We start from the raw sequence: 15,299 nt of genomic DNA, 5'->3' as shown, positions 1-15,299 counted from the left end.
TGTTCCCTCAGGGGTGTTCCCTCAGGGCAGAGAAAGAAAGTATAGCCACTTGCTTCAGTTTTGTTAAAACACAAAGCTATCTTCTCCATGTTCAACCATAAATACATTTGCAACCTGCATACAATGGATGTTACACATTATTTCCTTAGATGAAACACACAAGAAAGAGTGATCTTGAGATGTGGTTACAGAAACCAATATCTACATATGCTGGATGTACCAACGACAACTATTTTGTAATATTACTTCTAGGTAGCAAAAGAATCTTCAATGAATAAGTAAGAGGTCTTCAATGAATAAGTAAGAGGAGGAGAATACTCACTGTCCAACTTAAGTTCTATTTTAGATATCAAGTATATCGAAATGTGAAATAAGGAAAATCACTTCATTAGCTGAAGACAAATTGTATGCCTAATAATATAATAGTTCTTTTATTACAGACAACACAGGGGAGACATACGTCAGCCAGCCCCTGCAGAAGAAGCTGTCAGAACCCAAGAGACTGAAAAGCAGCACAGCAAAGATGCACACTTTTTAGTTCACAGCGACTGAAGCAACCAGAGTTAATTCCTGTGTGCTAAAACCGTGTGTGTTCTTGTTAGTGGAATTGTATAGTATATAAACATGCTAATATAACAAGCACAATAAAAACAGAAAGATAGTTTGAGAAACACTTCGCAGGATACAGACTGAAAAAATGCTTAAATTACAAATGAGTAGACATGCTAAAATAAATGATAGAATGTGAACTTTTACTGTTTGATGAAAAGCGGTGCAAATATGGTAACAGTAAGTTACCTTCAAAGTACGAAGTGTATAACTACAGATGGATTCAGAACAGAATTACAAGTCTGAACAGCTGGAAGCATTACAGAAGTTCAAGTCCCAAGTTGAACCAAACCAAAATCCCAAATCTGAGCACATTATGGGCTAATTTCAGATCTACATCCAGATTTAAACTTTAGAAAAGGCCAGCAAATTTAGCACTTCATCTTCTAAAGGATTAAAGGCTATGCCATATTCTGTACACACAAGGTAGTTTTCAAACCATACTGTTACTTTCTATTATATAATTTCTCATTTCCCCTCTCAAGTCTTTTCTGAACATTTTCTTTTCTACATTTTCTATTTGAAGTTTCTCCTATCCTTCCTAGATGCATAGGATTGTGGTTTTTTTGACTTTGTCAGTTTATTAGCATGCCACTTTGTATCAGTCTCATTTCTATCATATCACATTCCTGCTTTTATTTTGAAGAGGTTCAAACTCCTTGATTTAGTATCAGACCATCTGCTGACATAAGTATCTTTAAAAACTCTCCAAGACAGAAGTCAAAATTTCCCTGTTTTTATGAAGTAATAACTGCCAAGAGGTAAATAGAGCACAAAACAAAAATCCTTCAGCATCCCATTTCAAGGAAGTGTTTCTGAGTCATACCAAAAAAGATGAATGACCTAAAGTTCAGATACTTCCAAGCATTAAATGCTGAAGAAAAGCTATGCTATGCAGAGTATGGGAAGTTTTTACAAAAAGAGAAAGAAAGAAAATGATCAGATAGAAACAGGTATAACACAACTACTACTAACTCAGTGTGGAAAAAAAGGACTAGCTGTGTTTCTGAGATGCATCGCTGTATCCTGTGTGGAGGAAGCAGGGCAATAAGTAGGATTGCAACCCTGGACTTCAGGACAGCAAACTTTGGTCTCAGGGATCTACTTGGAAGAATCCTATGGGTTAGATACCTACAAGGCCCTAGAAGAAAGCGGCGGTGGGGGTGTCCAAGAGAGCGGGTTAATATTCAAACACTCAAGATTAGTGCATCTCTATGAGTAAGAAGTCAAGAATAGGGGGCAGGAGACCTGCATGGATGAACAAGGAGCTCCTAGCAAAACTCAAGCAGAAGAAGGAAGTACACAGAACGTGGAAGGAGGGACAGGCCACTTGAGAAGAATATAGGAACACTCTTAGAGTATGCAAGGATGCGACAAGGAGGGCTAAGGCCCATTTGGAATTAAATCTGGCAAGGAACATCAAGGACAACATGTATCTGGCTTCTCCAGATACATCAGTAGCAAGAGGAAGACTGGGGAAAGCGTGGGCCCACTGCTGAATGGGGTAGAGGCCCTGGTGATGAAGGATATAGAGAAAGCAGAGTTACTGAATGCTTCTTTGCTTCAGTCTGCTAAGGCCAGCCCTTAGGAATCCCACACTCTGGAGACGAGACAAAGTCTGGAGAAATTAAGATATTTCCTTGGTCAAGGAGGATTGGGTTAGAGATCATTCAGGCAAACTGGAGACCCACAAATCCCTGGGGCCCTACAGGATGCACCCATGAGTGCTGAGGAAGCTGGCAGATGTTATTGCTAGGCCACTCTATCTTTTTTGAATGGTCATGGAGAACAGGAAAGGTGCCTGAGGACTGGAAGAAAGCCAGTGTCACTCCAGTCTTCAAAAAGGGCAGGAAGGAGGACCCAGGAAACTACAGGCCAGTCAGTCTCACCTCTGTCCCTGGAAAGGTGATGGAACAGCTTCATCTTGAATATCATCTCCCAGCAAGTTGGGAACTGACCTGCTGGAAAGCAGCTCTGCAGAGAAGGACTTGGAAATCCTGGTGGACAAGTTAACCATGAGCTAGCATTGTGCCCTTGTAGCTAAGAAGGCCAATGGTATCCTGGGCTGCATTAGGAAGAATATCATCAGCAGGTTGAGGGAAGTGATCCTGCCCCTCTGCTCAGCCCTGATGAGGCCACATCTCGAATACTGTCTCCAGTTCTGGGCTCCCCAATACAAGAGAGATATGGAACTACTGGAGAGAGTCCAAGGTACGGCTACAAAGAGTATGAGAGAACTGCAGCATCTCTCTTATGAAGAAATGCTGAAAGATCTGGGCCTGTTTAATCTGCACAAGAGGAGACTGAGAGGGGGATCTTATCAATGTCTACAAATATTTTAAGGGAAGGTATTAAAGAGAATGGGGCCAGATTCTTTCTAGTAGTGCCAAGCAATGGGACAAGAGGCAATAGGCACAAACTGAAACACAGGAAGTTCCATCTGAACGTGAGGAAAAACTTCTTTACTGTGAGAGTGACAGAGCATTGAACAGGTTGCCCAGAGAGGTTGTAGAGTCTCCTTCTCTGGAGATATTCAAAATCTGCCCAGATTTGATCCTGTGCAACACGCTTTAGGTAACCTTGCCTGAGCACGGGGGTTGGACTAGGTGATCTCCAGAGACCCCTTCCAACCTCAACTGTTCTGGGATTCTATGATAAGAATGAAAGAAAACCTCAGAATACTAGCACTATCTACCTACTCTTTAGAGGGAAAAAAAAACACTTAGGTAAATAAAAGTTTACCTTCATAAACTTAAAAAAAAAATAAGGAAGAATAAAAAGATGCTCTTCCCTTTTGTGCTCTTCTTCCCCCTCATCTTTTTTTCTTCTCCTCTTTTTTAAAAGGGTGCATTGGGTTTTCATCTCTCCAGACAGTTCCCCAGAATACAGAGCACTTAAACAAACACCTTTTCCCAGTCTGTTCTCCAGTGCGTACACTATCACTGCCTGGGAAAGCCTTTAAATCAAATATTTAACTAATAACATGTGCTGCTCATTAGCAGTGCCTTAAGCTCACCTGCGTTGCTCTGTTTCTTTAAAAAGACAGCATTCAAAGCACCCTTCATCCTAAGAAGGATTTTATTGAGTTGTTATAGCTGTAGGCAGGAACCTAGCCTGGAGGAAATACTTTTTCTTTTCCTAAAGACATCTATGAAGTTTAAAAGCATTCTTTCAAAAAAGAGGCCCAAATAAATAAAACTGAACACCAACACATGAAGAAAAGAAGTCAGATAGCTGAGCAAAGAAAATTCAATACAGTAACATAAGTACTTTATAGAAATCAAGGTCTCTTAATTGCTTTCTTGTGCTACCGATTTTTAATTTTAGTGGAGGAAGAAACTTTACAGAATATTTTTTAGACTCCTTCTCTTCTTTATTGCCAGTATCTACTATAAAATGTATCTAAAATTGTTTCAGGTATAGAGGATCATAGTTGTGAGAGTCAGGTCACTTCAGTTTTAAAAACTCCCAGCAGTAGTTAAAACACTGCTCTTCTACTTTGTACTTGAATCAAAGAACGAACGAACAGTATCTCTTCCTCTTTATACAGTTTACCATTACAGCGTAAAGGCTATTGTTCTTTGAAATGTTTGTATCTGCTGGAACAGAAACAGATGCACTCTAAAAATGAAATGCTGCTATGAGAAATGAGATCCATCTCAAGCTTTTTTTCCCTTAGTCATACTAACAGAATCTGTTTCCACATACCAGCCCATCTAGCACTGATACTTTCTGCTAAATCTCTAGCCTATATGTATGTCTGAGCCAAACCTAGCCATGTGAATGTGACTGGGCTTATATCATTTTGCAAAAATAAAATAAAAAGTTGAATGTTCCTGTTTTGCTGCTATTACAATTGGGATTCATTTTCACTTTCTGTTGGAATCAGGTTATGTTAAACTCGCAATGTCTTAAGGCTTGTATGAGAGGAGAATTGCTATGTTAAAGGTCTTTAACATCTGGGCTATCTGTTATAGATTACCCTTTATGTCCTTAGCCAAAGTGCTGTTTTCCTTCCAAACTTCTTTTTATTAAATGGAGAAGTCGTCCTTTCTTCTCCAAGACAGTACCACGATTACATACATTATTCGAGGTGTTTTCATTCAGATGTAATGAGAGGAATGGAAAAAGAACTACAAATATGAGCAAATAAACTATGCTGATTTGGGGCAGAACAGAATATGCATTTATACACAGATTCAATCAAACAAATTGCAAAAGGCATATATAGACTCAAACAATCTATAAACTGAGGAAAAAAGGCTTAAACAATGCTATAAGCAATCTCAGCCCTGGGTAAACACAGAGGAGATGCTATTTAAAAAGAATGTATATTCTTAGCAGACAATTATAACCCAAACAAAGCCATCAGACAGAAAATAAAAGCAGGAAGGACTACAATGTGGACAATCCAGTACATAGTCATTGATGGTATTAAGAATCCCTCTGATTGCCTGTGCAGAAAGTGTTTACAACAGGTCAAATCAAATCCCAAACTGGAATGCACAAAATCCATTAAGGCTCTGAAATAGGGTTGGGGTACCTTGGTCTAGGCTTAGATGTACAACCAGCATAGCAATTACTTCAGCTGCAACTTTTCCAGTCCTCTCTAAATCAACGGATCACTTTTTTATTTCTGTTAGTATACTGTGCAAATTCAGCTTGTATTCTTACTTTAAACACTGTTATTTCACATTTCACATTGTTTTGCCAAACCTACCAGTCAGATATTCAAGTACAGCAGCCATGTACACTGGAGCACCAACACCAATTCTGTACTTTGGGTGACCTTTCTTAATATAACGTAGCATTCTTCCAACAGGGAATATGACCCCAGCCTTTGCAGAGCGGGAAGTCTTGGTTGACTTCTTCTTTCCACCCCTGCTGGACATTTTGTCTGTATTGGGTCTGGAACAGCACTCTATATTTGAAAAAGAAGGAAAAAAAATGGAGAGGGGAAAAAAGTTACCAATAAGGAATAAAACATTTGAATGTTTTCAAGTAGTAATTTCACTCTTCCTATAAAACTGCAAATAAGTTCACTTATTTTATAAAATAAAGTTTTTTGGACTGATGCTGAAAGACCATATACTGAACTTCAAGACAAATTTTTTTGGGTAGGCAATGATTTAGGGTGCCTAAAATGTATAGACAAGTTGTGCTTTTTAGAGTATGTACAACAAGAATCTAGAATGCTATTTTATGCAGAATGTTTACTTGCCACTGTAACTTTGGCATAGTTTTATATATTAAAAACATAAGTCAGAGAACTGATTTTCTCTAAATCTGCTTTGGAACTACTTTTCAGTAACTCCTAACAGCTTAATAGTGACACCATAAATAGAGTGAAGTGCGATAACTACCTAGCATCTAAAATAGACCTTTAACATGAAAGCAGAGAATGTTCTCTCCAAGAACTGACACAAACCTTTGCTCTCCTGGAAAAACTGTTCACTGTACATTTGAACTGTGGTATAATTGCACCACTCATTAATGACTGTGCCTATTAAACCAGGTAACTGCATCCACTAAAACCTTTCATAAAGCATATTTATCTCCTTTAAAGGACTGGCTTTTCAAGCATATGTGAATTTATAGAACAAAGACTTATGCAGGGTAAACTACATCCGTACATTAAAAGTGCTATTTTTGACAAATACCTGCGATAAACCTTTTGACATTTGAACCTACCGGAAGCCAGCTGTCTCCACACTGATACCTGCACCACTAAGACATGCCTTCTAGGAATCTGATAAACTTCAATCTGCTACCTTCCCTTAACATAACAGTGGTCTAAACACCCAGCAGATATTTACAACTGTATCTCAGCAAAGAAATCTACTGCTGATACAGCTGTCAAATACACTCCCTCTCCCTAACCCGTGCCAATTTTTGCTGAGGCTGTAAGTAGAAGCTGACAAACCTGAAGGGGTGGAGGTATCCAGGTTTGTAGGCTGCCAAGATATCTTTTGAAGGTTTAGGCAATACTGTGGTTTTCAAAATTAATTCAGAGGAAAGGAGATTGCCATGTCTCTCTCTCCTTCCCTCCAGCATGTCTGAACTCTGGGGAAGCCAGAGGTATGCATTAGTGATGCGTGTATCTCAGCATGTTCTAGATCTTTCCTCGCTGCCCAAATCCTATCTGATAGGAACAGGAAATTAGTGTGTTTATAGCCCTTTCAGTGCAACTTTTTTCAGCCTGCTTTTCTGTCACACCAGTTCTCTGCTTCCCTTTTCAATCTCTTACATTTATTCTGAAATTTATTCTTGAAACCTAAGTTTGCCGTATCAACTAACCGTATTTTCCAAACTTCTGAACCCACAGTGACAGAGAACTCTGAAATAGGCAAAACAGGTTCACCCAACCCTACTTCTGAGTTTTGCAACTTCTGTTCTAACTTTTGATCTGTGCTGACATGTCCTGCAGTCTTTTAAATCTCAGTGAGTCACTAAGATCCATGCTTCGTAAGTACCAAACAAATCCCACTCAAGGTAACTAGAGTAACATTTGAATATTGACCATTTCTTGTCCTTTCCACTTCCACTTTCTGTTCTATGCTTGGATAACAGACTAAGCAAAGTAAGTGCAACAGGCTTATTGCTTGTTATGGGTAAAACAAATATTCCTATTTTATTAGCTTTGATACAGGTCAGATTACATTTATGAAACTGACATTAAAAAACAGTCAGGAAACTTTGGAGGAAGGAGCCACCAAAAAAAAAAATGCTTCCTCTTTCTTCCACTGAACTCAGTGCTCTAACTCCTACTTCATGCAGAGCAGAAGTCAATTTCCTTGTCTTAAGAAATTGCCTAAATTGAAGCACACAACTGATTAAAGAAAAAATTAAAAAATGTTCAATTTAAAATTTGCAGTCTGTCATTTAGTTAACTCCGTCTTTGCTAGCAGAAAAGGTGTTGTGGCTTTAAGTTGGGTATGAACTTTCTACCTACAAATATTCATGTAGTCCTCAGTCTATTTTCATCAATCTCTCAAATGTGAAAAACGTTTACTGACTCAAACAGCAGAAATATAGATATGAAAAAATACCTGTGCTTCTACCTTCTCCTATAAATCCTGTGTTTTCTAACTTGCAAGTGAATGTTAAGAACTAATTTTTCCAGGGAAAACTCGTAGGCCTTAAGTAATAAATTTCTATGAACCAGTTGCCTAAGTGTTCAAGGCTGTCCTCAGACACCAAAAAAGTCAGAATATTTAGCACATTCTTGTATTTTCATGACTTTACAGTAAGATATATAGGTAGTAATTATTTGGAAATCTTAAATAGCTTGCAAGCTTTGCCAATGGAAACAAACATCAGGTTCTTTACTGATGCAGAGGAAACCTCATAGAGCTATGCATGCAGGAGTCTTCCTACAGTGAAATATTAGCAGTGGTAACAGTTAAGCTGTTACTAAGAATTCACTCATATAAAGCTGTGCTAAACCATGTTTTCTAGTGAACTGTGCGTTTAATAATGAAATGTTTCCATAAGAAAGAAACTGGATTTTATACATCCACAATGCACAATAAAATGCATTTTATATTATGCAACCCTTCTTAAAGATGGTAATTATTCCCTTAGGAAATCCATTCACTTTCTACAGCTAAGTGAGGAGCTTGAAGCAGATCAAGGCAATCTGAGGAAGTAAAAGCTGAAACTGGATGCCCCTCATTAACTGCTAGTCCTATCTTCTAACTCATGTAAGTATGAATTAAGATGGGCAACAATAAACAATGTATTTCCACCTCTACAAAACACAGATCAAATTCAGTAGAGATGCTCATTAAAATGAACAAATTCAATCTGAACTGTGTATTTTCCCAAAATGAGCAAACAAAACTTGTGCTCTATGTACAAACAAGAAGGGAACGAAGAAAGAAAGAAGCAAATAACAGCCCTGATTTTTTCTGGAAAAATTCCAGAAGCTCCACTGGGTAATAGCTGGGTAACGCCAGCTGAGGGGTAGACAGGGGAAAAGGCCCATGGAATTCCTATGGGATATGGTCTCCTTTTGGAGTGAAGTAGATTTGAGATATCACAAAGCTTCTCTGCAGATAGTTATGGTTTTAATCTATCGACTTAAATTTACTGAGTTTATGGGAGAGTCAGAATAGTAGGAAAAGAATATGGAAGTCCTTTTATCCTAATGATGTTTTTTTTTGGAGGGGGGTGGGGGGTAGAGGAAGGAGGGAGTATGATTCCAGCTGTGACGTGAGCAGTCAGCACATTTGGAGTAAAGTATGAGGAAAATACGTAGCAATACAGCACTATTTTAAGCACTCCTTTTAAGGAGCTCAGTAAATGCAACTTGCCCAATTTAAAGGTATAAATGGAAGATACACATGGATGGCCATACTGAAGCTGGTTATATAAGGAGCTCAAAGAGCATTATCCTTTCATTTTTAGTTTCAAGAAAATGATTCTCATCATACGGAAGAGTTAGAGGAAATAGTTGTGGCAGGAAAAGAAAGGAGTACTGTATATCACTGTGTCTTGTTCTATTTCATGCAGCTAAAGTGATGCTAGGTTTGTTAATGTACTGCTAATTGTCATCAGCCTATTAAACCAACCTCCCTAAACACGTTTGAGCAAATAGTTTTGCTGTTAATTTCCAATCAACTTTCATCTGTTGTACAGATATTCTTCCTCCTAAATATACTATTTTCTGCTTAATACCTACAAGCCTCCTGTCATGTGTGACTATCTAAAACCCATATAAGCCTACTTAACTATACACAAAATGGTGTATTTTTTTTCTTTCGTAATGATTTTTTTTAACCACTTCTGCAAATTCTAGAGTTTAATGTCTGCCTTTATTTCATATTGCTGGCCCCACTTCCCTCATTGATACTTAGAATAACCCTGGACTGATTTTGACCATTAACTTGATTTTCTCACATTGTACATCAAAGAACTTTCCAGCTGTAAGCTTATTTAGAAGGAAAAATTTAGCCCAAATCAGAAAGGTACAGGGCATATATACTGAACAAAGCAAGAACATCTGGAACTTTTAGCATTAGAAATGCTAAATATTACAAAGTGGAATGGGATAACGAGCTTCAGAGCTGCTTCTCCCAGGGATCCTATTCTTACATGCAATGAATTTCTAGATCTTTAGATGTTAGGGGTGAAGAGAGTTTCAAGTACCACTCTCAATTTTGCCAACCACTTAATTTAGAAGGGGGGAAAGAGCCTGTCAAGGAAGAGTAGAAGAGCTTTTTCAGGCTTAATTATGGGTTCAGGATCATTACTTTGTAGAACCTGTTTGTCCTGCCTTTGAGCAGAGGGATAGCCCAAGGAGTTCTAAGTCTCTTTCCTAGTTCTAGTCTAGGGCCACAGAAAAGGGAAAGAAGAGAGCTCTCTTGCAACAGCCACAATAAATTTCACTGAAGTTAAATGTTAAGGGAATAGCAATGGATCAAGAACTGAAGAAAATCATGTACTTTACGTGTTCTCAACTGTTATCTTTTTAACACCAGAAATTCTGGAATGCTACCAAAATTAATGAGCCAGAGCTGTTTGCTGAGTCATTGCCAGCCACCAGATGAGGGAGGCAGTGCCAACCAAAGAGAACTTTATCATGTATAGCAGAGCAGAAAAGATCTGTGCAGGAGAAGGAAAAAAAAAATCACAGTTAATGTATTAATCCTTTCTTTTTTTCCCCTCTCCCACCTTTGCAATGAAGTTACTGAGAAACTTTTACCAATGCACAAATTCTGCAAAGATTAGAAAATAGAATGGTTTAATTTCAATGTGACAGTTCACAAAATTATCAGTGTGATTTATCAAGAGCTATCACTGAGAAGTGAATTTACCAGTTCATCTTCGACTTTGATTCAAACTCAGTGCTATAGTTTTCAGTGCTTGGCCATGAATTAGCCTAGCTGCAGAACTTAGTACCTGATTCACAGCTTTTTGAAAAACACTTAAAGACTGCATTTAGATTGATGCTGTTTTCTAAGGTCTCAAAATCCACAGAAATGAGAATTTGATGGTAAGCTAACTTGGCTCACAGCAAAGACTTACGTTACAAGGCTCCTCTGCTGTCTGGTCTTTAAGCTAGATATGAATTCTCTAAAAGAAAATAATATTCACAGATATCAATGAAATCAGTATAATAAACATTTTCTGTTTGAAATTGGCTGTTACAATTCTGGCAAAATTTTCCCGTATGAAGACAGATACTCCCCTAAAAACTTACTTAAACACCATCTTCCCAAAAATGCCTATAGGCATCTGTTTTTCTGAAAGGTTTAACATCATGTAATTTGGGAGTACAGCCTGAACATCCCAGTAAAATGATTTCTAGTGGCTCAAATACCAGTACTTCATTAGCTCAGTTAATTTGACCCTTTATCAAACAGCAACAGTAAAAAAAACCAAAACAAACAAACAAACAAACAAACAAAAAAAAAAAAAAAAAAACCCTTGCTATTAATAGCTGTCAGATATTGGTTCTTAAATGACTTAACAAATTACTATGAATGCTATTGCTGTCAGACAGTGACTGTTCTGATCAACAGCTTACATTGGCATATTAACTGCACTCAACAAAACAGATGATTAAATTTAGATCTACAGGATCCTATCAGTAAATGTAATGGAATGCAGGAGAACTTTATATCCAACAGGATAAACACAAAGATTAAGCAGATTTTTTTCTTCTCTTCCCAGTACAAGAACTAAACTGAAAAGTTTATTTTTGTATCACAAGAGATTAACTGCAACACTGTTTTCTTCCTGTTTCAGAAGATTAACAACGTAAGGGCTGCCATTCCATCTTAAATCTATTTATGTTCTATAATAATAGCTGCTCAGTGAACTCTTTTTGAAGAGGTGCATTTGAATTTGCTTTGACAACTAACTTACTCTATTCTTGGCTAATCAGAAGCTAGTCTGGAATATCTATAAAATGCACTGCTTAGAGAGCCCGTATAAAATGGTCTCTAATAATGACTGCCTAACACAACAGTATTTTGGTCTATAACTATGGTTCCTAGGTACCATAGCAATAAAAGAAGAGTTAATCACTAAATAATTTGGTCTGACTGATTTCAATTTTTAGTTGAACTGTTCTATCAAAGCAGTAATTTTTGTGAAAAGGTAAAAAATAAAAATACCTCTGGCAGAACAGAGGAATAAAACTAATTGCAAAACAGTTATTAATTTCTAATTTGAAAAGGTAGCACTACACATGCATTTATTTTCACTTGGAAAACTGAGAGAACATTCTTCATCTAGGAATGCCCCATAGATCTTCATTTTTTTGAAGGCTAAAATCTTCCCATAATAATAAAGTGAGAGAGGGAAGAAGAATACTTTGCCAAATCAGTGTGCAGAACTGAATACTATTAAACAATTTTATTTAACTGGCAAAAGTCCCTCCCACCCACCATGGCTCTGAAACACCAAAACAAATACCCACTTAACATGCAAACCTTCTGTATGAACAGTACTGGGAGTGCAAGACGAGTTTTATTCGGGCATCCTGCCACCAATAATCAGGAAAATGTAAAAATAATCATCTGCACTGACCACTGTTGAGAATACTAACATAAAAACAAGCCTATTTCTGCATTAAAGCATTTTGCTTGTTAAGCAGCATAAAATTCAGTAAGAGAACCTTAAATCACTGGACCATTTACAAGTTCAATCTATGTTCAGAAAAGTGTTTCAAATAACATTTCAAGAACTCAGTCACTTGACATATTTGGAAGAAGGCAAAAATTCACCACAGAATGTGGACATTTTCAAGGCAAAATCTAGATGAAGTATGAAACTTACAATATATTGTATATGGCTGGAGGGGCTGAGAGGAGGAAGTGCAAGGACTCAACTCACTGAAGAGACTGTGAATGATATGATTCTAGTATCTGCACTCCTTTGAGAGCAAGGACCATGAGCTGAATACCGGCTTTCATCTTTTTAGCATGGAGACTGGGTAAAAAAGCCACATTTCCCTAACAAACGAGCAAACCCTACATTCTTTCTATAAACACTGGATTTAGCATGTTTCTTTTCCAATTTCACCCATTGGTAGCACTGAGCTGATAAAACCTAATGGCCACTGGACTGTCCACTGGATCAGTCAGTATTGCTTCACTCAACGTATTTCAAATTCTGTGGGGGGCTATGCATCAAATCCATTCCCCTCTTCCTTTATCCCTATCCTTATAGCATAAGCTTGCTGCAGCAGGACTACCTTTTATATAGAAAAGACATTGGCCTTGATCCTGACTGACCAGGATGTATAAAAATACTTCTGAATTTGCGTAAACAAGATTTTGATCATTCTTCAGGAATGTGAATATTTCACCTATCTTATTAAGAAAATATCTTTTATTAAAGTTGCTTGCTGTGTATTGGAATTTTACCCACAAAATCAGGAAAATCCTAAAGAGAAATTTAAACATGTAAGTTTCCTTTAACAAGTACTTAAGCTTGCAGTGACATTTTTTTTCTTTTTAGTAAGGCTTATCTATAAAATAAGCAGTGGTTAAACATTTTCCCTATGTTAATATAATTAGGTAAATTTTAGTTTTATCACTAAATTCTAGACCTAATTATGGTTAAATCTACACTGTCAACATTTGGCTTTATTAGCAATCAGAAATGCATGCCTTATGTGTGAAAGGTTATGACACATAACACAGAAAAATAACCTAGACTTATCATTTGGTCCAAACCAATGCAATTACTGTCTCTTGGACTGCTAAAAAAAGACTGTTGTCTAGGGACCCCTTGATTCAAAGTTTCTCATAATCAGCTGTGCTAAAATGTTCGTCAGTGCAACTTTAATTGTCTGTTTATGCCTAAATCTTTTAAATCCAAGTTGTGCATAAGAACCCAGGTGCTGATTTATTAATTAATCACTTGCTCCTTAGTTCATTTATTTTACCCTACTCTTACAGATAGAGGGGGAGCAGTAGATCTGAATATTTTTCTACAGACCTGTTGCTAAGTGACACACACATAGTTGTGGGGGAAAAACAATGATTGTTCATTTGTATGGTCAAAAGATAAGGCTCATCCAAGTATACTTCAACAATTAATCTCCTTTCAGTAACACAAATGAAGCAAACTCAGTCTTACACCATTGTACTTTCATATAAGCTGATCCTGACAGCCTGTTTCATATATGCAAATACATGGGCCTTCTGCAACTTCCAAAGATTACATAGGAAACAAAAGAACTATTGGAAGATAATTACAGAAACAGTTTGTTCCCATTACTGTCTCCTACATGCACAAACATGTTGGTTTTCTGTCTAACTCTAGACACTCATATAAAACACCTTATGCTTACTTTAAAGAACCTGCATTCACCTGCATCTTGCAGTACTTGCAGTCCCCTATGAGAAACACCCACACCCAGAGACAGCCTGTATAGGTTGCTCAAATCCTGCAGGCAGACATATTGCGGGCTATACAAGAAGTGACAGTTTTAAAATAATAAGTGGCTCCGTTCCTAGCACAATGTTTATTTCTACTACTCTTAGATGGTTCTGACTGCTTTGCTTATGGTTTTAAAAATGTCATCCTGCTTTTTAAAGTCATTAACATTTGGCAGATAACTCTTAGGCCACAGTTTCTTCATTGCAAAGTAGAATTTACTGAAAACATGTTCTGCTGCTTAACTGTGCTTTTCGTAGTGTCTCTATATTATCTTTTCCTGTCCTGTTACTTGAGGTGGAAAAGAGAAGCAGAAGAGTCTATAAGTGTACATAAAAGCAGAGAAAAGAGAGAAATCTTGGTTCAAGACATCTAATCATTCCTTGAAATCACTGTACGATGCAAGTGTATGCTGGATGTTCACTGGACTCATTCCAATCTTAATACCATAACCCAGATGCAGATTCAATAAAAATAAAATTCCACTGCCACCATTATGCTGGGAATGGAGTGGATTTCCTGGTTTCAGAGAAGACAAACCAGGAAAACAAGCCCCAAAAAGGCGGCGGGGGGGGGGGGGGGGGGAAGATGAACCTCAGCTCGGCTTGGATTCCTAATTCTCCTTCCAGCAAAATGGGGGGAGGGGGTGAGACCCTTTTTTCCCTCCTCGTCCACCCCAGCTGCTGAAGCCGCCCTCCCACCCCGACCCCCGCCTCAGGGGATGCGGGCGCCGCCTCAGGCCCCCGCGCTGGCGGCGAGGGGCCCGAGCGCCGCCGCCGCCGCCGCCGGGCCCCCCCTTCCTCCCCGCCCCAAGCGGCCGGCGACGAACGGCAGCCCCGCTTCGCCGCCGGCGCTGACTTACGGCGCGGCTCCCGGCGGCAAGATGTCTCCCGGCGGCCGGCAGCGGCCCCGCTCGCGCTGCCGCTCGCGCTGCCTCGGCTCAGCCCGCGGGGGCCAACGGCGGCGGCTCGACGGGCTGGCGGCGAGCTCCCACAATGCCCCGCGCGCCCGCGCGTCACATCCCTCCCCTCTGTCTAACCCCCCCCCGCCCCGGCTCCGCTGCCCGCGCGCGGCCGCCCCTCCCCGCGTGGCGCCCTCTATGCGTGTGTGGGGGGGGGGGAGGGAGCGGGCGCGCGCGCGCTGAGGGAGGCCCCGCCCCTTCCCCCCCCCAACCCCTCGCGGCGGCCGTTGGTGCAACGGCTGCGCGCGCGATGCCCTCACAGCGAGCCCCCCCCCCCCCCATTCAAAAGCCGCGTCCCCGCGTGGAGCGAGGGCTTTGGCACCGTTTCCTCCAC

The 15,299-nt window shown here is 39.3% G+C and overlaps 1 protein-coding gene across 8 annotated transcripts in view; it reads right to left on the bottom strand.

Annotated features, from left to right (window-relative positions):
- The window catches only part of LOC134146668 (core histone macro-H2A.1), a 53,552-nt gene extending 38,536 nt beyond the window's left edge, over positions 1 to 15,016 (bottom strand). For 2 of the 8 annotated variants that reach the window (XM_062587107.1, XM_062587109.1), the window contains exons 1-2: positions 14,867 to 15,011; positions 5,330 to 5,530 (exon numbers count right to left, since the gene is read on the bottom strand). In XM_062587107.1, coding sequence (XP_062443091.1) covers positions 5,330 to 5,501 — 172 coding nt within the window. In that variant the 5' untranslated portion in view covers positions 5,502 to 5,530; positions 14,867 to 15,011. Of the gene's footprint in view, positions 1 to 5,329; positions 5,531 to 14,866 lie in introns of all 8 variants that reach the window. The other 6 variants (XM_062587106.1, XM_062587108.1, XR_009959865.1 and 3 more) reach the window with 5 other exon arrangements.
- Positions 15,017 to 15,299: the final 283 nt, after the last annotated feature.

The sequence above is a fragment of the Rhea pennata genome, chromosome 14 (assembly GCF_028389875.1).
Source record: "Rhea pennata isolate bPtePen1 chromosome 14, bPtePen1.pri, whole genome shotgun sequence".
Lineage (NCBI taxonomy): Eukaryota > Metazoa > Chordata > Aves > Rheiformes > Rheidae > Rhea > Rhea pennata.
The sequence above is the reverse complement of the archived record's forward strand: the minus strand, read 5'-3'. Positions and strand labels throughout refer to the sequence as shown.